Consider the following 24,615-nt stretch of genomic DNA (forward strand, 5'->3'; position numbering starts at 1 on the left):
ACACCCTTCATGCAGAGCCTCCCAAACGCCCACCTGCAAATAGCACCCTACTGGGGATTCAGTTTGAGGCCTAGGAATTTCAAGGGCACAAACATTCAGTTTATTACCTCAGGGTCAAATATCACTACTGTGACTCTTGCCATCACATCCAACATCCCAGAGACTTGGATAGAGAAAAAGAAAAAGAATCCTGGTGCAATGGTGCATGCCTTTATGCCCTTTATGGTTTGTATTCTCCAACCTGTCTTTGTTTCTCACTTTCGCTCTAGTTCGGGTTCAGCAAACTGCAGTCCCATAGCCCAAACTCAGCCGGCCCCCTGTATCGGGATCAGAGCCATGATGATGCATGGAGTCTTTTCCAACTGCTTTCACACTGCACAGGTGAATTGTGGGCCACCTGACCTGCAAAGTTCAAAATATTTACCTTGCGTGAAAGAAAAGGGGTGCAGGCGCACTCCAAGGATAGAGGCATGAGCAGATTTAGGATCAGGCCGCTGACAGACTGCTCCAGGCAGAGAGAGAGCGAGAGAGCAGCTGTATCACCATCTACAGGCCAGAATCATGGCTGCCCATCAGGGGTGGGTTTAGGCCTAGCTACTGGCAGAGCCTGGCCTGATTTTGCAGAAAGCAAGTTACTGTTTCATGAGAACACACAAGAGCAACTTTTTATCTCTCAAGGACAGAGCGGAGACCAGCAAGCCTCCATCTCCTGAGAATAAGAACAGCATTGATAAAGTAGGGGTGGGGAAAGGAAGATGGCCGCAGTGTTGCCAACAGAAAAAGGCTTTTTTTTTTTTTTTTTTTTAACAGAAAGCATTTGTCCACTGCTGGGTCTACCTGGGCTCCACCACGCCGGAGGCTGAGGCAGGAGGATTGCAAGTTCGAGGCCAGCCTCCTCTGCAACTTAGCAAGGCCCTACATAATTGTAGGGAGGCTCCATCTCAAAAATAAAATAAATAAATAAAATAAAATAAAAAGGTTTGGGCGTGTGGCTCGGTGGTAAATGAGTTAAATCCCTGTTACCAAAAACAACCAGAAAAGTCAACGTTTTTCTTTTTCTCTTCTCCCCCACAATCCCTTCAGGGACTGGGGACTGGACCCAGGGTGCTCTACCACTAAGCTATATTCCTGGCCCCCTTTTATTTATTTTTTATTTTTTATTTTTATTGGTCCTTGCTCTTTCAATCTTGTATTTCCAGACAGGATCTCACTAAGTTGCTGAGACCGGCCTTGAATTGGAATCCCCAATTTTGCTACCACGTAGAAGGTGGCTTTGGATGCCTGGTTTTTGTTTTTTTTTTGGTACCTACTGGGGATTGTACTCAGGGGCTCTCAACCCCTGAGCCCCGTCCCCAGCCCTATTTTGTGTTTTATTTAGAGACAGGGTCTCCCTGAGTTGCTTAGCTCCTCGCTGTTGCTGAGGTTGGCTTAGAACTGGCGATCCTCCTGCCTCAGCCTCCCCAGCTGCTGGGATGACAGGCATGTGCCACCGCACTGGGTGAGAGGTATTAGCTTGTCACTGGGGTTATTACACTCATAAGGAAATGTGGAATTCCGGTTTTCTCTGTCTCGCAAGGGGGACCTGTCAGGGGCTGAACCTCCTTAACCATGAGCCAAAATAAACCTTTCTTTTTTTTATTTTATTTTATTATTTTTTATTTTTTTAATATTTATTTTTTAGTTCTCGGCAGACACAACATCTTTGTTGGTATGTGGTGCTGAGGATCGAACCCGGGCGGCACACATGCCAGGCGAGCGCGCTACCGCTTGAACCACATCCCCAGCCTCCTTTCTTTTTTTTAACATTTATTTTTTGGTTGTACTTGGACACAGTACCTTTATTTTATTTATTCCTATGTGGTGCTGAGGATTGAACCCAGGGCCTTGCCTGTGCTAGGCGAGCGCTTTACCACTGAGCCACAATCCCAGCCCATAAACCTTTCTTTTTTTTAAAGATGATTATCTCAGTCATTTTATTACAGTAACAAAAACCTAACTCGCCCACCTGTTCTGTACTGCTATATCAGCAGATTTCTTGGGTCTATTAGATGGTTCAGGACAAAGAGTGGTCCCTTACAAACCTGGTCATCTTGAGCGCACGTGTGCTTTCTTCTAGGCCACAAGAAAGATCAACCCCAAGTGGCCCCAAGGAATCCTACCCCTGAGCCACATAAAGAAGCCTCTATAGCCCAATCTCACATTTGTAACAAATGAAGTATTTGAACATAGAAAAAAAAGATAAAGGGGCACACCCCTAAGTCAACAGTAGTTATTTCTGATGGTTAGAATTCCAAGAAATATTTATTTTTCTTGTGTACCTGTATTTTATTCAAGTTTCTATAAGGAATTGGTGCTGTCCAGGAGTGGGAGAAGTTATTAAAAAATGGAAATAACCAATTTGCAAAGCCCTTTCTGGATTTCTCATCTCCCTCCTTTCCCACACCTCCTGGCCACTCCCAATCTCCCTGCTTGCTCTGTCTCTGTGTCCATGACAGACTGAGAAATTCTTTTTTTCTTTTTCTCTGTGTGTGAGTTGCTCTCCAGGAAACCCAGGGCCTCAACTCTGAACTCGCAATCCTCCTGCCTCAGCCTCCCCAGCTGAGCTCCGCCACTGAGCTCCATCCGCAGCCCATGAAATCCTCTTGATGACAGGAGAAAAGTCAGGAATAGAAAGAAAATGGGTGTTTGGAGCCAGAGTCCTGCGTTCAAGAGCTGATGTCGCGCCGTGGCTCTCACTATTAGGTGCGATGGCACTGCTTCCCCTCGCCAGGCCCTGTGGGTGGCACACTGGGGACATTAGGGATGAGCCAAAGCAAGAGAGGGGGTGAAGAGCCAGGAAAACAAGAAAGACAAGGTTGTGGGCGTGTTTTGTAGACTTTGGAAGGAGAATTTCCCATCATCCTTCACCCACCCCAGAATAAGGCCCAGGACTGATGGATTCCTGCTCCCTCTGGACCCCACGCTGCCGGAATCCGCAGAGTGTCATCTCCTGGTCCCCCATGTTGAGAGTCGGAACTCTTGTCACACATTTTGGGAGTCCCAAAGTTTACTGGGAGAAGGAGGTCAGCCTGTGGGGAGGTCAAAGGTCAGCATGCTCCACTTGCTGGACATGGGGGACAGGAGGCAGGCAAGCCAGGGTCAGAGATGGGGGTGAAGAACTGCTTCATGAGGAGGTAGAGCTAAGCGAGTCCCCTTTTTGCTGTGTGATCTTAGGCAAGTGGCTCAGTCTCTCTGGGCTCCAGTTGGCTTCTCTGTAAACATGGAAATAGTAGCTGCCACCCCAGGAGGCAAAGTTTTGGCATAAAGGGTGGTGCCTGAGGGTTAAATTTAATGTCAACTTGAGTAACTTAAGGGATGCCCATTTTTATGGATAGGGAAACCAAGGCCAGGCTGTCTGGCTGTTGTCTGTCTATGACCATGTCTGTCTGTCCGTCTGGCCAGTAAGCACGTGCCTGCTGAGTCAGGCGGCCTGGCCGGCGGTTTAGGAATGCAGGGAAGCCAGAGGCCACGCTCATCTGCTGAGCTGGCCGGGGCAGTCCGCTGTGCCTCAGAAGGCTGCCCTGTGAATCACGCACGCACGTGCACACATACAGGATGGTGAGGTGACTCAGGTTAGACGTGAGCAGGGACTTCCCTGATACCTCCAGCAGGTCTGTCATGGCCTTTGACATCTTGATGGAGAGACAGAAGATGCCCTGCGATTTGCGTTTCTAGAAGGTTCCCTGGTGATGCTGAGACTACTGGTTTGGGGACCACACTGAGGAATAATCTAGTTCACATCCTTTGACATGCGTCAGGGTAGACCTCAAGTTTCTTCTTAAAACATCCCTGGGGTCGGAAGACTCGTGGCTTCGCTTATCAATGTATTTAATTTCTCGATCTGATTTGGAAGATAGGAATTTTTGTTTGTACTTGTGCCAAGTTGAAAACACAAATCCTATGGGGCTGGGGCTGTGGCTCAGTGGTAGAGCGCTCACCTAGCATGTGTGAGGCACTGGGTTCGATCCTCAGCACCACATAAAAATAAAATAAAGGTGTTGTGTCCACCTACAACTAAAAAATAAATGTTTTAAAAAGAAGAATAATTGAAAGAGAGTCTCCCTCTCCCCGCCAACCCATCAAATTACCAAGTCCCGCCCATTTTTCCCCCTCTCTAAATCAGTGTCATCCAATAGAAATCCATTTGGGAGCAGCCCAGGTGACTGGTGAGGGTGTGAGAAGCAGAGGCCGGATGAGGGCAGTCCCTCCCGCCCCCCTGGGTGGGACCTGGGTTTTCCCTCTTGAGCAAGGCAAAGGGTTCTCTCCAAAACTGTCCAGCTTTAGCCCAGTTTCCTGCCCAGAGAGGGCACTGCCAGTCCCCACCTAGAGGAGTCCTGAGCCTCCTCTCCTGCCCACTACGCCACAGCTGTCTATCAAGTGCAGTGGCACCTGGCAGTGGCCTCCAACCTGAAAAGCGGGTCGGGACACATGGCTGGGATCTGAATCAGGCTCCCTGGTAGCAGGTGCAAGGGGCACCTGAGCCACGCCCCCAGCCTCTCCCTTCCCAGAGCTTGGCACCCCCCAAGGGCACCTGAGACACACCCCCAGCCTCTCCCTTCCCAGAGCTTGGCACTGCCCAGGGACACCTGAGCCACGCCCCCAGCTCCTCCCTTCCCAGAGCTTGGCACCGCCCAGGGACACCTGAGCCACGCCCCCAGCTCCTCCCTTCCCAGAGCTTGGCACTGCCCAGGGGCACCTTAGCCACACCCCCAGCTCCTCCCTTCCCAGAGCTTGGCACCGCCCAGGGGCCCCTGAGCCACGCCCCCAGCTCCTCCCCTCCCAGAGCTTGGCACCGCCCAGGGGCCCCTGAGCCACGCCCCCAGCTCCTCCCCTCCCAGAGCTTGGCACCGCCCAGGGGCACCTGAGCCACGCCCCCAGCTCCTCCCCTCCCAGAGCTTGGCACCGCCCGGGAAGGCAGCGCTGGCCCATCCTCAGCCTCCCACAGCCCAAGGGCAGGGCCATGCCCCAGGGATGGTCCAGGCTATGGCTGCCCCCTTCTTCCCCTTCCTGGGGTGTTGTGGGAAACAGTCAAGTCCCACAGGAAGACCTGGGGCCGATAGCGCTGGCAGGAAGAAATGCCACCCGGGTGAGCCAGTGGGGCCCAGGGGCAAGTCATGGTCACGGTGGCCCCGCCCCCTCCCTGTCACGGGTGCGCCTGGCCTGTCCTTCCCCTGCCCAGCCGGCATCCACACAGTCCGCTCAGAGTCGCCCTGCTGCTCGGACCAGACGAGGGACCCAGGTAAGGGGACCCGGGCGGGGCAGCCGTGGGCGGAGGGGCTGTTGGTTTTCAAGGGGACCAGGGAGCCTGGGGCCTCCCAGGGGTGGCATCGGGCACCTCCTCGGGGGACCTGCTCTGCATGTTCCCAGCTGACTGAGAACCAGCCTGCCTGAGCCTGTCCCTGGTAGGTGACCAGCTCTTGATTGTGTCACCAGCATGCTGCAGGGCTTCAGAAAACCCCTTGACCTTGCTGTGCCTCGGTTTCCCCATCTGTCACCTGGCGTTAGGATCCTGAAGACAGGAGGGCAGGGGTGCCTCTCCCCCAGGGTGCTCCTGGGACAGTGAGTCCAGACAGTTGCTCCTGCCTCCGGCTTAAAGGTCCTGCGGGGGACAGTGAGCAGAGAGTCAGGGCTTGGGGGACAGCCTGGGACACAGGTGGCAAGGCTCAAGGGGACACTGGCTTGGCAGAACACCCAGACCCCCCCAATCAGCCCTTCCTGGGGCCCCACCCCTCCCTCTGGGCAGTCATTCTTTTTGGCGGGGAGGGGGATACCAGGGTTACAGTTCTGTGCTTATTATTTTCTTCTGTTTTATTTAAAAACTGACCCAAAGACTTAAAGATCCTAACTGGGGTGTCGGGAGTGTGTGTCACGGCAGTCGCACTGAGTGAAGCCTGGGGCGTTCTGTTTAGGGTCCAAACCAAGCAGATCTGTCAACAGGACTCCTGTCGGCTCTGAAGTTCCTAGAACTCAGACTGCCATAGCCCCAGAGGACACGTGCCACCCACACTGGGGACTCCCAGGGGCCATGCTGGGCAGTGCCGTGCCCACCTCCTGATTTCACTTTTGCAATCCTGTGTGTGAAGTCTCCCTCCTCCTTTTTTTTTTTTCTTCAAATAGAAGCTTTACTGAGATGTGATTCACACACTGTGACATTTATCTATTTTTTCTTTCTTCTTTTTTTTTTTTTTTTTGGAGCTAGGGATTGAACCTGAGGGTACTTAACCCCCCAAGCCACATCCCCAGCCCTTTTTATTTTCTATTTTAAAATAGGGTCTCACTAAGTTGCTGAGGGCCTTAGTAAGTTGCCGAGGCTGGCTTTGAACTTGTGATTCTCCTGCCTCAGCCTCATTGAGTGGCTGGGATGACATTCATGGACCCAGTTGGAGGATCTCGAGTTCAAAACCAGCCTCAGCAAATTAGTGAGGCCCTAAGCAACTCAGTGAGACCCTGTCTCTAAATAAAACACAAAATAGGGCTGGGGATGTGGCTCAGTGGTCAAGGGCCCCTGAATTCAATCCCTGGTACCAAAAGAAAAAGCACAATTCAGGGGATTTGAGTATATTCACCGTGGTGTGCCACCATCATCTCTATCTAATTTGGAGCGTTTTTCTCATCCCCAAGATAAAACCCCAAATCCTTTAGCAGTCACCCCCACATAACACTCATCTGCTTATCTCTACAGCTGTGTCCCTTCTGCATATTTCATATAAATGCAATCATACAGCATGTGGTCCTTCCAGACTAGTTTATTTGACTTAATTTCATGAGGGTTCCTTCATATGGTGGCGTGGAGCTAGTCTTCCGGTTGATGGCTGAATAATATTCCATCGTATGGTTACATCCCATCTGGTCCATCCATCCACCAGTTGATGGGCGTGCCTTTGTGTGGATATAGGTTTTCAGTTCATCTTGGGCATGACCTGGGATGGGGATTTCTGGATCACCTGGTCTGCTTAACATCTGGGGGCACTACCAAACTATTTTACAATCGCACCAGCCAAATGTCGAAGGGTTCTGATTTGTCCACACTGCAATCAGCCCTTGTTATGGTGTGTGTGTGTGTGTGTGTGTGTGTGTGTGTCTTACCCTGACCATGTTTGTGCATGTGACGTGGCCTCTTGTTGTGGGTTTGATTGGCATTTCCCTGATGACTAAGGATGTGGACCATCTGTCTCTTTAGAGAGACATCCATGTGGATCCTTCCTTTTGTGTGTGTGTTTTTCTTGTTGTCCACTGTGTGTGGTGGGTCGGGGAGACAGGCAAAGAGAGAAGATGGAAAGTGAGTCACTTAGGGCCTTGAACTCGCCACCCTCCTGTCTCAGCTGGCATTACAGGTGTGCGCCACCGTGCCTGGCTGGAACCAATCCTAATTGGCTCTTTTTCCGGGCTAGCAACCTGCTGTTCCACCTTCTTTTCCTCTCAGCAGTTCTGTGTTCGTCCGCTTTCAGTCACTGTAATGAAATAACTGAGATAATTCACTTATAAAGAAAAAAAAAAGGAGGTTATTTTTGGCTCATTTTTGGAGGTTCCAGAGCCTGATTGGTTTGGGCCTGCAGCGAGGTTGTGCACCATGGGGGGAGTCCATGGTGGAACAAAATTGTCTTCCTTGTTGGCAGAAAGAAGAAGAGTCTGGGGTCCCACAGTCCACTTCAAGGGAAAACCCCTAGTGACCTGAAGACCTTCCACGATGCCCCCCCCCTTTTCAAGGTCCTACCACCTCCCAGTAGTGCTGACGACCCAGTCTCTAAGGCCTGGGCCTGTGGCGGTCACTTGAGACCCCAGCCAGAGCAGGTTACTGTGTCACTGAAGTGTTGTGAGGTCTGAGTTCCTACCCACTGTGTGGTCTTGGCCAAGTCCCTTGTCTTTTCTGGTCCTGTTTTGGTGTCCTGGCTGTGACACTAACTTGGGGAAGGGATACACCCCCTGCTTGAGGAGCCGGGAGATGACGTGGGCTTGAGGCAGGAAGTGGGAAGTAGGAGAGGTGGAAGAAGGGGTACGAATGTGTGGACGATGTTATAAAAGGAAGGAGAAGATGCTAAAGAAGGATCGCGGGCCCTGGCTGTTCCTTTGAGCTCTTAAGTGCAACGGGTTGTGATTTCTCTGGGTAAAGTGTTTTCTCCAATCTAGGGGCTAGGGGCCAGGGGCCAGGGGCCAGGAGACAGCACAGAGCCAGAGAAACATGGTGGCCACTCCCAGAGAGCTCAGAGGATCTCTTGATCTTTCAGTGCTGGGGTGGTGCTACCAATGGAGCTGCCTTCCCAGCCCTTTTTAAATTTTATTTTGACATAAAACTCTCGCTGGGTTTTCCTGACGGTCCTCAAATTTGTGATCCTCCAGCCTCAGCGTCCTGGGACCCGCCGAACCAATTTGTACCCCAAATGTCCCTTTCTGGGAGCATTTTGAAAGACCTCACTATTTCCTGCAAGATACCCACATGCTACCCTGGGCCCTCTTACAGGTCCTGTTAAATTTACTACCCCAACTTCTTTGGGGATGAAATTGATAAACTGAAGAGTTTCAGAGCCTTCGTCCCCTAGAGAGTCACCCCCTACAGGAAGGACCTGGCAGAGGGCAGCTCCCATTTTCTCTGCACATGGGGAAACGGAGGTCCAGCAATGTTTATGGGAGACTATTGTAAAACTCAGGAGAAAAGGATCTGGTGATCTGAGTGGACCACACTCGGCCTTGATCACCCTTCAGATCTCCTGGAGCTACGCCTGAGCCCTAACCTCACTTTTCTGATTCCAGATCCACCAATAAAGACCCCCAAAGGGGGGACTTGGGTTTGTCAAGTGCCGATATTGCCTGGGTATGGCACTTCATCCCATGCACAGAGCCAGGGAGGGAGGGCAGAGCAAGACCAGGCACAGCTCTCTTGGCTCCCCAGCTGGTTCCTGCAAGAGCTGACCCATTCCTGGGATGAGGGTGTGACTCATCCTCCAGGGCAGGGCTTCGGGGCTCAGTCACCTCTTGCTCCTCGGCCCCACCTCCTGACACACGGGCACCTGGCACCGGGGATTGACTTTGCAGCCCATGAGCCCTGGTGGGCACACATTCAAACCTGGGGCACCCTGGTGGCTCTGCCCAGCCCCGTACAGGATACCGATGACACAGAGTCAGCCTGGGTCCCCGTCCTGACTAGGTCCGTAATCCGGCGGAGGAGACAAACCCTAGGTGTGTCCAACTCCCTGCCGAGCCCTGGACAGTGTCCAGAAACAGTTCCTCCCTCGAGTTGGGCAACAAGATGCCCTACCCCTTGAAGAAGAGTCTGGAATGAGCCAGAGGTGACTAAGGTTTGGGACAGTGATGTGCTAGGAAATAGTGTGGGAGTGCCCCCTGGGCCTCCCCAAGTCCTGTTCCTCACTAGAGCTTCCTTCAGCTTGGCAGGCAGTGCCCTGTGCCTCTGGGCCTTTGCATATACCATTCCTGGTGGCCTGTCCAGATTCAGCCCCAGTAGCCCTTCTTTCAGGAACTTTTTTTGACTGACCCTGGTCTGATTGGGGCCCCTGGCTTCTACATCCTCCTAGTATATCTTAAAATTCTTTGGGGACAAGTTGGCAACTTATTCAACGTAGCATTGCCAGTGGCAACAACTAGTAGGTGCTCAAGTAATGTACAGATATAGGAGAGAGTTGTGTTGGTCAAATGGTATTCAGTTACAAATGCTGAAAATCCTGAGTATAATGATTTAAATTATTTTTTTATAACTTAAAAAAATAATTTAAATCATTATTTTTTCTCAAGTTAAAAGAATACAGGCAGTTTCCAGTACGCACTAAATGGATCAATAATGTATCTACATTTGCTCTGGGTTTTCCTCATAGTCATAAGATGGCCACTGTAGCTCCTGCCATCACATTCATGTTTAAAGAAGAAAGGAGAGGGCGGGGGATACAGCATAATTAGGCTCTTTTGCCAGGAAAAGGAAAACTCTTCTCAGAATTCCACTTCTCAATGGACTAAACCAGGTCACATGGCTATCTCCAGCTTCCAGGGAGGTTTCTCATTAGAGATTATCTCAGCTGTTGAGATAATTATTCACTTGCTATGTGCAAAGAATTCTTTTCAAAACACAAAGGTGCCATGACTAATAATGTAAAGTTATCAGTCATTCATAACCTTGATATCAGTGAGGATTGTGTGTGTGTGTGTGTGTGTGTGTGTGTGTGTGTTTTCTGATACTGAGGATTGAACCCAGGGGTGCTCTCCCACTGAGTTACATCCCCAGCCTCCAGCCCCATTTTAATCATTTTAAGGTCCCACTAAGTTTCTGAGATCTTGCTAAATTGCCCAGGCTGGCCTTGAACTTGGGATCCTCCTGTCTCAGCCTCCCAAGTTGCTGGGATTACAGGCGTGCACCAGAGAACAGTTAGTTTTAATGCCTAGTGACCTCTTAGTACTTAGTTGAATGCTTCCTGAGAAAGGAGAATTTTTCTTCTAGAAAAGGGTAGTAGACCTTAGACCTAGGAGATAAGGGATGAGCAGGGCTGGGGCTAGACACTGAGGGTAACAGGAGTTCAGTTGGAGTTGGATCCTATTAGCTTTCTGTCACTATAACAAAATGTCTGAGACAAATAAACTTAAATAGACAAAAAGACTTATTTGGGTTCACAGTTTTGAACATTCCAGTGCATGAGCAGTTGGCCCTCTTGCTTTGGGCCTGTGGGGAGGCAGCACATCATGGTGGGACTGTGTGATAGAACAGAACTGTTCCCCTCCCAGCCAGGGAGCAAAAGAGAGAGAGAAAGGAAGAGACCAGGGTCCTACCATCCTCATAGAAATGGGCGTTCTCTAAAGACCTAAAGACCTCCCATTAGGCTCCACCCCTTAAAGGTTCCACCACCTGCAAAAAGTGGTACCCTAGGGACGAAGACTTTAATACGTGGGCTCTTGGGGGATGTTCAAGATCTAAATTCTTGAGTTGGGCATGATGGTGCACATCGTAACTCCAGTGATGTGGTAGGCTGAGGCAAGAGGGTTGCAAGTTTGAGGCCAGCCTGGGCAAAATAAAGAATAAAAAGGATAGGGGGTGGAGTTCTGCGGTAGACCACCCAAGTTCAGCCCCCAGTATGGGGAAAAAAAATCCAAACTACGGCACATAGAAAAGGAGACACTTATGCGAGGCCCTGGGTTCCCTCATCAACATGTCACCTAAGTCTCTGACAAGGTGCCACCATCCCAGTTTACAAATGAGGTGATTAGAGAAGTGAACTGCACTGCTGCCAAGGTCAAGGTCAAGGGAGAGGGGACATTTGGCAATGACTGGAGACTGTGTGTGTGTGTGTGTGTGGTGCTTGGGATTTTGAACCCTAGGGTCTCACCCCTGCAAGACAAGCACTGCCCCACTGGGTTACAACCCCAACCCTTGCAGACATTTGGAATGATCCAAATGGTGGAACGGGTGCTGTTGTTCCCCCAGGCCTGGGAGCTGCTAAACATCCTACAGTACACAACAGCAAAGATTATCTGGCTCTAAATGTCATCAGTGCTGAGGTGAGAAGCTTTGGTCCTCACAGGGAATGAAGCTAGGAGGAGAACGAGGGTAGGAATCAGAATGTAGTCAGCATCGCCAAGCTAAGCTGCTATAACAAAGAGGCCCCGAACACAGGGGCACAAGGAAGAGAGAAGCTTATTTCTTGTGCTCAAAGCAGTTCAAGGGTGGGCAGGTCCGGGCAGGCGGGCAGCTCTGGACCTTATCAGGACCTGGGTTCCCTTTGCCTTTTGGCTCAGGCACCCCCAGGGTGTTGACTGGAGCCGATTCGGCACTCCAAGTCTTACATTCAAGGATGTAGCAGCTTGGTGTTCCTGCATGCAAGAAGCAGGAAACAGGAAGCTCCTATGCCAACAGGAGTCGACCTAGATGCAGCTGAAGCCAGGAGGTGCTGGTTGGGAGAGCCGGTTGTTAAATGTTGAGGAAATTGGACAGCTCCTTGTTAAACACGACCAATAGATGATGTGAAAAAGAAAATAAGTGCTTCACATACGTTTATTTTACTGCATTCTCAGTTGTTAGATATCTGAGCACTGCAGAACATTTGCGTCTTTGGTACCCAGGTGGTGGGATACTGTGCCATGTGCACTACTATGCTGCTCCTCTCATGTGCTCAACCTTGTCAAGGAGACCTTGAAATCACGCACAGTAGAGTCTTTTTTTTTTTTTTTTTTTTTTTAGTGCCAGGGATTGAATTCAGGAGCCCTCGACCACTGAGCCCCATCCCCAACCCTCTTTTGTATTTAACTTAGAGACAGGGTCTCCCTGAGTTGCTTAGTGCCTCACTTTTGCTGAGGCTGGCCTCCAACTTGCGATCCTCCTGCCTCAGCCTCCCCAGCCACTGGGATACCAAGTGTGCGCTGCCACAGTAGAGTCTTTACGCCCCTGAAATCAGTCAACCACACATCAGAGCTTGATTGTGTAAATTTAAGAAAGCCATCAAGAAGATAATAATATTCAGATTGAAAGTTAAACTGTCGTCTTAGATCACTGTCAAAGCAAAAATGAGCCAACATTAAGACCAAGCAACCTCTTTGCTGCATCTCTGCTGAAATGGGCAGTCATCAGGCACTTATCTGAAGTCTAATTTTGTGACATTCTCATTGGCAGTTTATAGTAGTTGGGTTTTTTTAAAATTTTTATTTTTGCATGAAATACCATGTTACACTGAAGGCGTAGATATATGGGATTTCTGTGGTCTTCTGGTTTGTAAGCTGCATGCTAAATAGTTACATCAGAAAAATTTATAACAAGCCTGTGTACCCATGTCTAGGTACACACTCCCCCACCCCCAGGGCCACTACCCATTTCTCAACACACCACTGCACATACCACATCTGCGCATGTGCCACTGGCAAGGATGTAGTCACGTGGCTACCCCCAGGTGCAAGGGATTCTGGGAAATGTAGTCCTCAGCGGGGTAAGCCTGTGCCCAGCAAAAATCAAGTCTGGCTCCAAGTTCCCCAGAGAAGCATCTGCTTGCTGGAGTTAGATGTTTGGATTTTTTTTTTTTTCCAGTTATGGCTTACTGTGGTGCCATCGGGAGGCCCACCTCTAGTTATCCCTCCAGAGCTCAAGAAAACACAGAATATGGTGTCCTAAAGGGACATATTTCCAAACCTCCCTCTGCACCTTAAGTGCTGCTTCTTGTCCTCACCTTGACCGTTTATAGTCATTTTGGTCCAAAAATAATCAGATTCCAGCCTGACTCCATCGTTCCCTGGACCGATGTTTTCAAGTGCATTAAATAGAACTTGAACACTAGTCCCTCCAACACAAGGCACTCCATCTCTGCCCCAGTATACTCCTCTATGGGATTATTATAAAAAACAGAGGCAACAATCTTTTGGGAAAATGTTCTGTTGTCTGCAAATCACTTTCAAATGTGAGGAGTGATTAATCCCAATGCCTGCCCGACTGGTTTGTTATTGGGTGCAGATGGAATTCAGGATATATAAGCCCTTTGTAAAGCTAAGTGCTAGAGTGATATAAGCATGTTGCATTTTTAAATAATGAACACCATTGGTTGTTTTAGTCTAACAAAAGCAATTCTGTTCTCAATTTAGAGAATAGAAAGTCATAAATAAGAAAAGTAAAATATCCATAACACCCAGAGAAAAATCACTATTTAGTTTTTGATATAGCTTCGAAAGTTATCAATTTATAATCATATATTTAGTTCTGCGATCCTCTTTCTATTTCTCTCAACTCTCCAACAAGATTTTTTTTTTCTTCTTGGTACCAGGGATTGAACTCAGAGGTACTCGACCACTGAGCCCCATCCCCAGCTCTATTTTATATTTTATTTAGAGACAGGGTCTCACTGAGTTGCTCAGGGCCTCACATTGCTGAGGCTGGCTTGGATCTCGAGATCTTCCTGCCTCAGCCTCCCGAGCAGCTGGGATGACAGGCGTTCACCACTGTGCCTGGCCTCAACAAGATTATCTTGAAGCAGTTTCCAGAAATCATATATTTTATCTGGAATATTTGAACATGTGTCAGTAAAATTAAGGATAAATGTAACACCAATATAACGCATACACCAATATAAGTATCACACCGAAGAAAATGTTCTTAATGTTATCAAAAGATGATCATTATTCAAATATCCCTAATGAATATTTATTTTTTAAAATTCTTTTGTAGTTATAAATGAACAGAATGCCTTTATTTTATTTGTTTATTTTTATGTGGTGCTGAAGATTGAACCCCTGCCCCATGCATGCTAGGCAAGCGCTCTACCACTGAGCCAGCCACAACCCCAGCCCTATATTTCTTTTTTTTTAATGAGTTGTTTTTCTTATATATTTAAATCTTGGGTGTTTGTCTTTTTTAAAAAAAATATTTTTTTGTTATAGGTGGACACAATACTTTTATTTTTATGTGGTGCTGAGGATCGAACCCAGTGCCTCACGCATGCCAGGCGAGCATTCTACCACTGAGCCCCAGCCCCAGCCCCTGTCTTTTTCTTATTTGTTTGCCAGGCTCTTTATATATTAAGGACATGAGCTAAAGTGAAATTAATTATCATTGTTTATCCTCCAGGGAAAAAGCCATGGATGCTTCAGGATCCTCCTCCCACTCTCAAGACGACAATCAAATCCACAAAGAGACAGAAGATCTAGACTGTATGTTTGCCTTCTCGGATCCTCTGGGCAAAGCCACTTGGCAAGTGGGATTCAGGAGGAGGTTGGACCGAAGAAGACCTTGCTCAGCTTATTTGGTGCAGGGGCTCAAATCATAGCTGAAATGATTTTACACACACACACGTAATCGGTCCAGTCTGTCTCCCAACCCTTTGTAGCTGAGGGGAGCCTTATTTATTTGCCAAATCTCATGGCCTTGTTAGGGGCTTGGGCTGGCTAGGGAGGGTCTTGCGAGGGTAGAAAGGATCCTCAGTGGCCCCGGGATGGGGCATGGGAAGGTTGGGGGTGTGACGGGGATCCCAGCTTCCCAGTAACTTACAGAATAATTTATAAGAATCCCAAGTGGCAGACTCTACAGTATCTAGTGGTCTCTGGGCAGGGGAGGGGGCTTAAAATCCTCTTTTTCTGGAGCCCATATTCAGAACAATTCCCTGGGCCTTTGGATCCCATGGGATCTCTGAGATCCTCGAACCCCTGCACCTTCCATTGACCTTAGATATTTGGGAAAATCATCCCCATCCCTCCTGACCCCTCTACCACTCCCGGGGTCCGAGTGGACCCCTGCTGGTCCCCGGATGGGAAGGGCCAGAAGCACTCACCCCTTGCCTGTGTGTGCCTCCCAGATGGAGAGACAGATTTCCACAAGCGACATGGGAAGTCTGAACTCTTTCCCCGAAAGCAATATGAGAGAGACAAGTCCTCCTCCTCTTCATCCTCATCATCCTCCTCATCCTCCTCCTCCTCTTCCTCCTCCTCCTCCTCCTCCTCAGGTATAGCAACGGTGTTAGGGGTGGCCCTGTAGATCAATGGCAGACCACTTGCCTAGCATGCTGGGGGGGCCCTGAGTTCCATCCCAGTCCTGCTTAAAAAATAAACAAATCAATCATGTATTCTTTATTCACTTAAAAATGCATAAAAATTGGGCTGGGGTTGTGACCCGGTGACAGATCGCTGGCCTAGCACACGTGAGGCACTGGGTTCCACCCTCAGCACCACCTAAGATAAATAAATAATTGTCGAAAACAAAAGTATGAGAGTCACGCCTGTCCTCCCAGCCGCTCTGGAGGCTGAGGCAGGAGGATCTCAAGTTCAAAGCCAGCCTCAGCAGTGGTGAGGCCCTAAGCAGCTCAGTGAGACCCTGTCTCTAAATAAAATACAAAACAGGGCTGAGGAGGGCGCTCCGTGGTGGGGGGCCCCTGAGTTCAATCCCTGGAACCACCCCCCCCAAAAAATAGCCACCTCCCTATTAAAGCAACAGACCTACCACGATCAGGATCAAATCCAGGGCTTTGACCACGTCAGGCAAGCAAGTGCTGTACCACGTGGGGACATCCCCAGCCCCGGTGGTTTTTAAATGAAGTTTTGTTTTCAGTTATAAGATATTGCAGAAAATATAGGACTAGAATCCAGGTGCAGTGGCGCACACTTGCAATCCCAGCAACCTGGGAGGCTGAGGCAGGAGGATCGCAAGTGGGAGGCCAGCCTCAGCCACCCTGTCTCCAAAAAAAAAAAAAAAAAAAAAAAAGGCCGGCATCCTTGGTAAAGCACCTGTGGGGTTCCATCCCCATAGGAATCAAAATAACTGCAACTACAAATATTTAAAAAATAAAAAGAGATGCTCAGTGGCACCTGCCTGTCATTCTAGTGACTCAGAAAACAGAGGCTAACGGATCACAATAAAAAGAACTGGGGTATGTAGCTCAGGGGGGGAAGTGCCCCAGGTTCAAGGCTTTGTTGGAAAAGAAAAGCAAGCAAGCAAGCAAGAAAGATGAAGTGATACAGAAAAAGAATCAGGTCTCATAACCCCCAGTCCCCAAAGCAAAACTCTTCTAAAAAAAAAAAAAAAAGAAAGAAAAAGTTCTAAAAATCCCAACCTGAGGTTCTCCTACAGCTGGTTTGTGCTTGTTCCCTGCAGATAGCGGCGAAGAGGACCAGCACCTCAGAGTTCCTGGGAAACGTGGACGTGGACGGAGCCCAGGGCCCGGTCACCCCCACAGGGACAGGTCACCTGGTAGGCACAGGCCTTCCTCTTGCTGCTGTTCCTCATCTTCCTGGGGAAGTCCGAGAGAAAGATGTCACATCGTAGAATTCATTCGAGATCATAAATACTTGGTGAAAATTCCCACATAGGGTTATGTAAACCGCACGTGGCTCTGGAGGCTGAGGCAGGAGGATTGTGAGGTCGAGGCCAGCCTCAGCAACTTAGTGAGGCCTTATAAGCAACTCAGCTTTTCTCTCCCCTTGATCCCCGGTGCTGGGGGGTGAGATCCAGGGTCTCATGCATGCTAGGCAAGCACGGTGCCATGGGATACACCACTGAACTACACCCCAGCCCTAATCGACCCCCTGAGCCTCAGTTTCCTTATCTGTAGAATGGGTAACTGCACGGGGTTCTCTCTAGAGGCTGAGAGCCCTCTTGAGGCTAAGCTGCCTCGCCCCCAAGCCCTGGGACTGTGTTACTTTCTCCGGCTTCAGACCCATGAGAGATGGAAATGGCCCTGGGACACTGTGTCTGGGGACAGCTGACCAAAGGGGACTGTCTCCACTCAGGTGCTGAGCACGGAGACCCTGAGATTTTGAAGGATGAACTTCAGCTCTATGGAGGTGAGGGGTTGTCCAGAACCTTTGGAGAGAACAGAATCAGGAGGACCTGAGGACTCAGGGCTTTGGCAAACGTCGATGGGGGTGGTGGAGTGCTTAAAGGGGGCGTGTGGGGACACACGGGGTTGTTTCTAGGAAATCTTCCCTTCCCTTCTGAGCCATAGGAGGACCTAGACAAGTCACTCAACCTTCTCTGGGCCTCACCTTCCCAATCAGCAAAATGGGACATGATCAGTACCCCTCTGGGGCATGCTGGGCTGTTTAAGAACGCTAGGCGAGTCAGGCGCGGTGCCTCACCCCTGTCATCCCAGCGGCTCTGGAGGCTGAGGCAGGAGGATCGCGAGTTCGAGGCCAGCCTCAGCAACTGAGTGAGGCTCTATAAGCCACTCGGCGAGACCCTGTCTGTAAATAAAACACAGAAAGGGCTGGGGCGGGGGCTCCGTGGGGACGGGCCCCTGGGTTCAACCCCTGGAGCTACAGGTTGATAATCCCAAGCAGCTGAGGAGGCGGGATTAGAATGATCTGCAAGTTTGAGGCCAGCCTGGGCCACCTAGGGAGGCCCTGTCTCAAAAATAAAAAGTGCTGGGGTGTGGCTCACGGGTAGAAGACCTCTGGGTTCGATGCCCAGAACCCCCTAATGCATATGTGTGTGTTTATATATATATAATAAAGGTGATTTTTATCACTATAGAAAAGGCAAATATATGGTCATGTATTAGTAGATGACTTTTTACCCTCAAGGCCTCCAGGATGCTAATAAATTCTACGACCGGGGTCTCCCCTCATTTCATGTGCTCCCGACTCCCCCTGATCCTCACCTGGATCCACCTTCCTCCCCAGCCTCTGCCCCCAGAGGATCATGGGTAGTGACCCCTGGTTCTCCTTCTGTGCAGGTGGAGAAGTAATGCCGTCCGGGGAATCAGGTGAGTGTGTCCACGCAGGGACGAGGGCTCACCTGTGCCCGTGCCGAGCAAGGCCTGGGTGTCACCTCTCTCCCACGGGCCACCCACTGCCACTGTGGGTGGCTCTGAGAGACAGGAACCCCAAGGCCTCTTGGGGCCCTGGAGCTCTGGCCTGGTCTCAGCAAGCAGGCAGGACTGGCCACAGCCTGAAGGGGTCAGATCCAGGGTCTCATGCATGAATCTTCTGTGGCTGGGGAATTTTGACAGGGTGCGGACGCCTGTGAAGGACCCCAAGCTGGCCTGGCCACTAACCTTGAGCTTTTTCTATTCCAGGACTCCGAAGGCGAGGCTCAGACTCAGCAAGTGGTAAATACTACGCAGCCCTGGGGAGAACAGGAGGTGACCTGGGCTTCAGGGGGTAGGAGGGACCTCAGATGGCCTGAGAGGGTCGGTCAGTCCCAGCAGGGATGTGGTCATCATCCAGAATGTCACCATGAGGCAGGAAAGGAGGAAGATGGAACAGAACTCAGGTGGAGGCTGTGGAGGGAGGAGGGTGAAGGCCAGCCGGCCTCCAGATTCATGGTTCCCGTGGCTGCTGTGGTTGTCCTTCGACCCACAAGGAAGCATCCCGGGAGACCAGTGCTCAGCAAGGCAGGGAAGAGAAAGCCCCCCGCCATCTTTACCAAACACTTAGCCAGGCATGACCTCCCAGCAGCTCAGGAGGCTGAGGCAGGAGGATCTCCAGTTCAAAGCCAGCCTCAGCAAAAAAAAAAAAAAAAGTGAGGCCCTAAGCAGCTCAGGGAGACCCTGCCTCTAAATAAAACACAAAATAGGGCTGGGGACGGGGCTCCGTGGTCCAGTGCCCCTGAGTTCAATCCCTGGTATCAAAAAAAAACAAAGTCAAACCTACTTGTCTCTTATTCCCAAGGAGAAGAGGAGGCGGCCTCTGAGTTACAAAGACTGAACATAAAGAAAGACGGTAAGGAAACGCTGTTCCCAAGCCCGTGTGCCCGGCTGCTCCAGGCTGCTGTGGGGACAAAGTGACTGGTGGCCTAGGACAGTAGTGACCATAGTCCTGCAGTGGGCAAAACCCTCAGCCCTGAATCACTCCAAGAAGCTGCGACAGTGATTCTGATTTGATGCAGATGTGGATGCAGTTGCTTTAGAAGATGTCACACCCCCTTCCTTCCCCTCCCACCCCTCTGCCCTATCTAGAGTTCCTCTATTCCTCCTATGCTTCCCCTCCCTCCCCCACTATGAGTCAGCCTCCTTATATCAGGGAAAACATTCGACATTTAGTTTTTTGGGGGTTGGCTAACTTCACTTAGCATTATCTTCTCCAACGCCATCCATTTACCTGCAAACGCCATGATTTTGTTCTTTTTTATCGCTGAGTAATATTCCATTGTGTATATATGCCACATTTTTTTTTATCCATTCATCCCCTGAAGGGCATCTAGGTTGGCTCCACAGTTTAGCTATTGTGAATGGTGCTGCTAGAAACATCGATGTGGCTGTGTCCCTGTAGTATGCTGTCTTTTTTTTCCTGAGAAAATAGATTGGGGAGAACATCTCTATCAGGAATGCATTTTGCATTGCTGAGAAATCAAGGGAGGAAGAAAGAAGAAAAAAAAATGTTTGCTCATGCCCCTCACGTCCAGGTTGTCTGTCTCCAGAGAGACCTAAGTCAGATGCTTTCTTCTTACACAAAGTCTAGTTCTGCCTGATGGACATTTTCCCCCTAAAGCGTAACTGACTTCAGAGCCAAGAATGTTCTAGAAATATTCATTTCGATTTTTTTTCCCCCTAGGAGCAAACAATTTTGCCCCTCCCCACCTTCCTTTTACTTGCTTTCAAAATGCCCTTGATAGCCGTGGTTTGCAACATTCGTGTTGTCTGGGGACACTTTCCCATCCAAGAGCCTATCATTGACCTTGAGTTGTATCCATCAGAACACGGAGGCTCAGAGAGGTCAGGACAGTGGTCCAAAGCTTCAGAGCACATCAGAGTCTGTGCTGGACATTTCCTGCAGCCTTGGCACCCCACTCGGGGAGCTGACCTTGGTCACTTTTGTAACTTTAAACATGGCGTGTGTGTGTGTGTGTGTGTGTGTGGTTTGTCTTTTGGTCCTGGGGGATGGAACCCGGGGGCTTTTTAACACTAAGCGACATCCCTCACCCTTTTTATTTTTTATGATTTCGAGAGAGTTGTGAAGATGCTGAGGCCGGCCTCCAACTTGTTGATCCTCCTGCTTCAGCCTCTTGAGTTGCTGGGGTGACAGGTGTGCACCACCGTACCTGGATCTCATTGCACACTTTTACAGTTTTGGGGGGGTGGAAGTTTGGGGGGCCCTAAGTCACCAGTGAGCCTTGGCAACTTAGCAAGACCCTGTTCTATACGTAAATAAGTAGGGCCAGGGATGTAAGTCAGTGGTAGAGTGGTCCTGGGTTCAATCTCCAATTCCAGGGAAAAAATAAAAAAAGATCCGGGCACCTTGGCAAACGCCTATAATCCCATTGCCTTGGGAGGCTGAGGCAGGAGGATCTCCAGTTCAAAGCCAGCCTCAGCAATGGTGAGGCCCTAAGCAACTCAGTGAGCCCCTGTCTCTCAATAAAATGCAAAATAGGGCTGGGGATGGGGCTCCGTGGTTGAGTGCCCCTGAGTTCCATCCCTGGTACCAAAAAAAAAAAAAAAAAGAGGCCACTGTGCCCACGTTCAGTCCTAGCACCTCAGGAGGCTGAGGCAGGAGCACTGCCTGAGCACAGGAGTTCGAGACCGGCGTGGGCAACAGAGGGAGACCCCGCGTCTCCATCAAAACCAACCAAATCAAGCAAGAGAGGACGGGGGTGTAGCCCAGCAGCAGAGCACAAGGTCCCTGTCCCCAGGACCACCTAAACAGGGAGGGGAGCAGGAAGGAGACCGTGAACCTGTGGCTTTTCCTTTGCAGACGAGTTCTTCCACTTTGTCCTGCTGTGCTTCGCCATCGGGGCCCTGCTGGTGTGCTACCATTACTATGCGGGTGAGGACCCCTGGAAAACTGGGAGAGGGCCACAGGGGTGTGGGGGAGGCTGACCAGGCTGTAGGCTGACCAGGCTCCTCTGCTGTCCTCCAGACTGGTTCATGTCCCTCGGGGTCGGCCTGCTCACCTTCGCCTCTCTGGAGACCATGGGCATCTACTTTGGGCTGGGTAAGCCCCCCGGGTACCCCAAACCACTTGGATCCACAGGGCTGGCCATCTGTGCTGACCACGGACTAGAGAGTGACCACCTCCATTTATTATTTGTAAAAATTCCCTTATGCTCCTGATTTCTTCCCAGGTGGACAGGAGGGTGGGCCTGGGCACAGCCCTGACTGGCCTTTCTCTCTGTTTCTGAGCAGTGTACCGTGTCCACAGCGTCCTGCAGGGCTTCATCCCCCTGTTCCAGAAGTTAATAGGTAAATTGGGGTATTTTTTCCTCCTCTCCCCTGTTGGGAAAGGAGATTTGGCATCTCTCGGAAATACTCAGCGGAGGCAGGGACTCGGGTGTCAATCTACCCGGGGCCTGTTGAGCAGCTGTGTGGCCCCAGAAGGGTCCAGGGCCTCTCTGTGCATCCTGTTGGCTTTGCTTTCCAGGGTTCAAGAAGACCCACTGAGGCCACGGGGACAGAGCCACGTCCTGGGAGACCACAGGAGGCCATCCCAAAGCAATCCAGAGAGCTCTTTTCCTTCCATGTCGGCTGGACCTTGGCAGGAGCCCAGGCCGGGGCATCATTTGGGCAGCCCCAGAATCCCATCCAGCTGCCAGGGTGCAGGGCAGAGGGAGGGCGCGGGCCTGAGCCCTTCCCAGGCACCTGGATCACCAGGAAGCTTCTGGAAAGCGATGGTTCTGGGCAGAGAGCCCAAGAGCCCAGGGAACCCTCCAGGTGGCGCTCTGTCTGGGCTTCTGGTTTCTTCCAAAATCTCAGACCAGGCTGGTGCGCTCTGAGGTCCAAAGAGCCACCTTGGGGTAGAGCTCACTACCCAGAGCCATGGAGCCACCAGGCTGGGTCCCCCCCACCCCCCAGTGAACCTGATGCAGGTAAGAAGAAGGGGACCAACACCACAGCCCCTGGGAATCTTCCCTCAGCCCTGCTGTCCCCAATGCCATCAATTCAAATAAACACCTCCTCCCTGAACTGAAAGAGTCAACTAAATATTATGCCCTGGTTTCTGCAGTCCAAGAACATATTTGGTGCCCACTTTGAAGCATGTAAGGGGCGTGGCCAGGTAGGGGCGTGGTCGGGTGTGGGCGTGGCTAAGTAGGGGCGTGGTCGAGTGATGGGCGTGGCCGAGTAAGGGATGTGGTCGAGCAAGGGGCGTGGTCAAGCAGAGGGCATGGTCGAGCAGCGGGTGTGGTCAAGCAGAGGGCGTGGTCAGGTTTGGGGCGTGGTCAAGCAGAGGGCGTGGCCTGCAGGCCCTGGGCTGACTGCGTGCTAGAAACCTCCACTGTGTTAAGATAGTGGCAGATGCACCAAGTGGAACACGGAGCACAAGGGAGAAACAGAAGCAGGACAACTCTGTCTTCTGTCCTCCCCTGTTGGGTTTTTGCGCGGTGGGGACACAAGTCCAACCTCAGTTCTCGCTGGTCAACTCCACCCCTGGGAGGTGGTCCAAGGAGGGGCTCCCACACTCTCTCCAGATCCCAGCAGAGCCTCCCAGGAACCCAGCCCAGGCAGGACCCCGGACTTCTCGTAGCTCCTCTGTCTGGCTGGAGTTGAAGGCCAGTGCCAACCTGGGGTCCGGTTACATGTCAGGCAGCAGGTGGAGCCCCAGCCCCATTGCAGTGTGTGCTCAAAAAATAAAGCATTGGATCCTGAGCTCCGGAAGGCCAGCTCAGAAATGGAGGCCGCAGGGGGGAGGTTGAGTTTAGCTTCTAGTGTCCTGGTGCCTGCCGACTTGGTTTCTCCTGTGGTCCCAGGGAAGGAGGATGGGGTAGTGAGTATTTCAGGGCCATGCAAGACATGGGAGGACAGGAGACCAGCCCACAGGGGCAGTAGCAGCTGTTTGTCCCCGTCTCCTGACACAGATCCTGAGGTCCTTTGTCCACTCCAGAGGATCTGGGCCAGGACCAGACTTGAAAGAAGAAAATGCTGTTGGTTAAGTCTAGAAAACTGGACAAAGTACTTGACATTGGACCTGGATTTTAACAAGGGAGACAGGGAAGGACAATGCAGAAGGTATAGGTATGGAGGAGCGAAGGCAGATACCTTGCCCACAATCTATCTATCAAGAAGTCCAGTGTGCTCAGGCCACACAAGGTGTGAATTGGGTGAAGATGGGTACATGCTATAGTTTGGGAAATGGACCCTTTAAGAGGCGGGGCCTTGTGAGAGGACTTTAGATCATTGGGGGGCGTGCCCTTAGAACAGAGGGAGACCCTCTTCTCTCTTGATTCCTGGCAGTGAGATGAGTGTTTCTTCTCTGCCACGGGCTCTCACCATGATGTGTTTTCCTCCGTATCTGCCCAAACAATCATGCACTGGAATCTCCAAAACGTAAGGAAACGGTGCTTTATTTCATTCATTCTAGGGGAAAAAAATAACAGCAGTAGGCAAGGTGGCACACACCTGTATTTCCAGCGACTCAGGAGGCTGAGGTAGGAGGATCACAAGTTGGAGACCAGCCTCAGCAAGTGAGACCTTCTCTCAAAATAAAAAAAATAAAAATAAAAAAGGACTGGAGATATGGCTTAGTGGTAGAGCACCCCTGCGTTCAATCCTCAATTTCACAAAAACATAAAATGATAGCGAGCTACCCCCATATACCCACCAGGCTGGTGAAAATCGATGTCTGATAATATCAAAGGTAACCCTGGAGAGCAGTTAGAATGAAGATCTCCTGCTGGATGGGAATGTACGTTTATTTGTTCGTCTACTTTTGGAAAATTGTTGAGCATTATCTAATCAAGTCAAAGATAACACAAATATTCCGTGGTCCAGCAATTTTATTCTTAGGTACGTCGCCTGGAGACATAACACTGCACAACATGGCTATCAACATCAACATTAGCACTGTCCAAAATAGCCCCAACCTGGAAATAGCCCAGCGGGTGATATAATCAAATACTGAAATATCACACAGCAATGAAAAGGAATAAACCACATTTTCCTTGAGTAGAGAGCCCTATGGCTTTTTATGGCTCTTTTTTTCAAACTGGGAGTACATCCTCGATCGTTTTTGGGCATGGTATATTCCAGAACAAAATGATTCCGGTGATGCACTCAATAAAAAACATGAACATCTTGCAACTGAGCAAGTAAAAAGCCTAGAAAATAGGAGAATAGGAATATTTGCTTCTGGCTCAACGGTAGGTGGTATTACCGCGCATGAACACAAGAGGGCGCTAGTCATCGAGCAGCGGCGTCTGGAGGTTTCCTAGCAACGAAGGAAAACACTGAGCTGAGAGGCCACTGTTGA

At 50.4% G+C, this 24,615-nt stretch overlaps 1 protein-coding gene across 2 annotated transcripts; it reads left to right on the top strand.

Annotated features, from left to right (window-relative positions):
* The first annotated feature begins 4,937 nt into the window (after positions 1 to 4,937).
* LOC110598946 (transmembrane protein 40) lies at positions 4,938 to 22,334 on the top strand. Of its 2 annotated transcripts, XM_078033442.1 has the most exons (12): positions 4,938 to 5,278; positions 14,576 to 14,658; positions 15,300 to 15,446; positions 16,592 to 16,687; positions 17,227 to 17,280; positions 18,171 to 18,200; positions 18,513 to 18,545; positions 19,108 to 19,158; positions 21,127 to 21,198; positions 21,292 to 21,366; positions 21,558 to 21,614; positions 21,793 to 22,334. In XM_078033442.1, the coding sequence occupies exons 1-12, from the start codon at positions 5,154 to 5,156 to the stop codon at positions 21,810 to 21,812; spliced, it is 843 nt and encodes a 280-aa protein (XP_077889568.1). In that variant the 5' UTR covers positions 4,938 to 5,153; the 3' UTR covers positions 21,813 to 22,334. The 2 variants fall into 2 exon arrangements, with proteins under 2 accessions (XP_077889568.1, XP_077889569.1); XM_078033443.1 differs by lacking the exon at positions 15,300 to 15,446 and having other exon boundaries at positions 4,940 to 5,278.
* The last annotated feature ends 2,281 nt before the right edge of the window (positions 22,335 to 24,615 follow it).

This window comes from Ictidomys tridecemlineatus, chromosome 16 (assembly GCF_052094955.1).
Source record: "Ictidomys tridecemlineatus isolate mIctTri1 chromosome 16, mIctTri1.hap1, whole genome shotgun sequence".
NCBI classification, from domain to species: Eukaryota; Metazoa; Chordata; class Mammalia; order Rodentia; family Sciuridae; genus Ictidomys; species Ictidomys tridecemlineatus.

Excerpts from the sequence above, each read along its gene's own strand:
- LOC110598946 (XM_078033442.1), top strand. The coding sequence starts at position 5,154 with ATGGTCACGGTGGCCCCGCCCCCTCCCTGTCACGGGTGCGCCTGGCCT. Across the intron at positions 15,447-16,591 it reads CTCCTCCTCCTCCTCCTCAG|ATAGCGGCGAAGAGGACCAG; the intron begins GTATAGCAACGG and ends TGTTCCCTGCAG. Across the intron at positions 17,281-18,170 it reads TGAACTTCAGCTCTATGGAG|GTGGAGAAGTAATGCCGTCC; the intron begins GTGAGGGGTTGT and ends CCTTCTGTGCAG.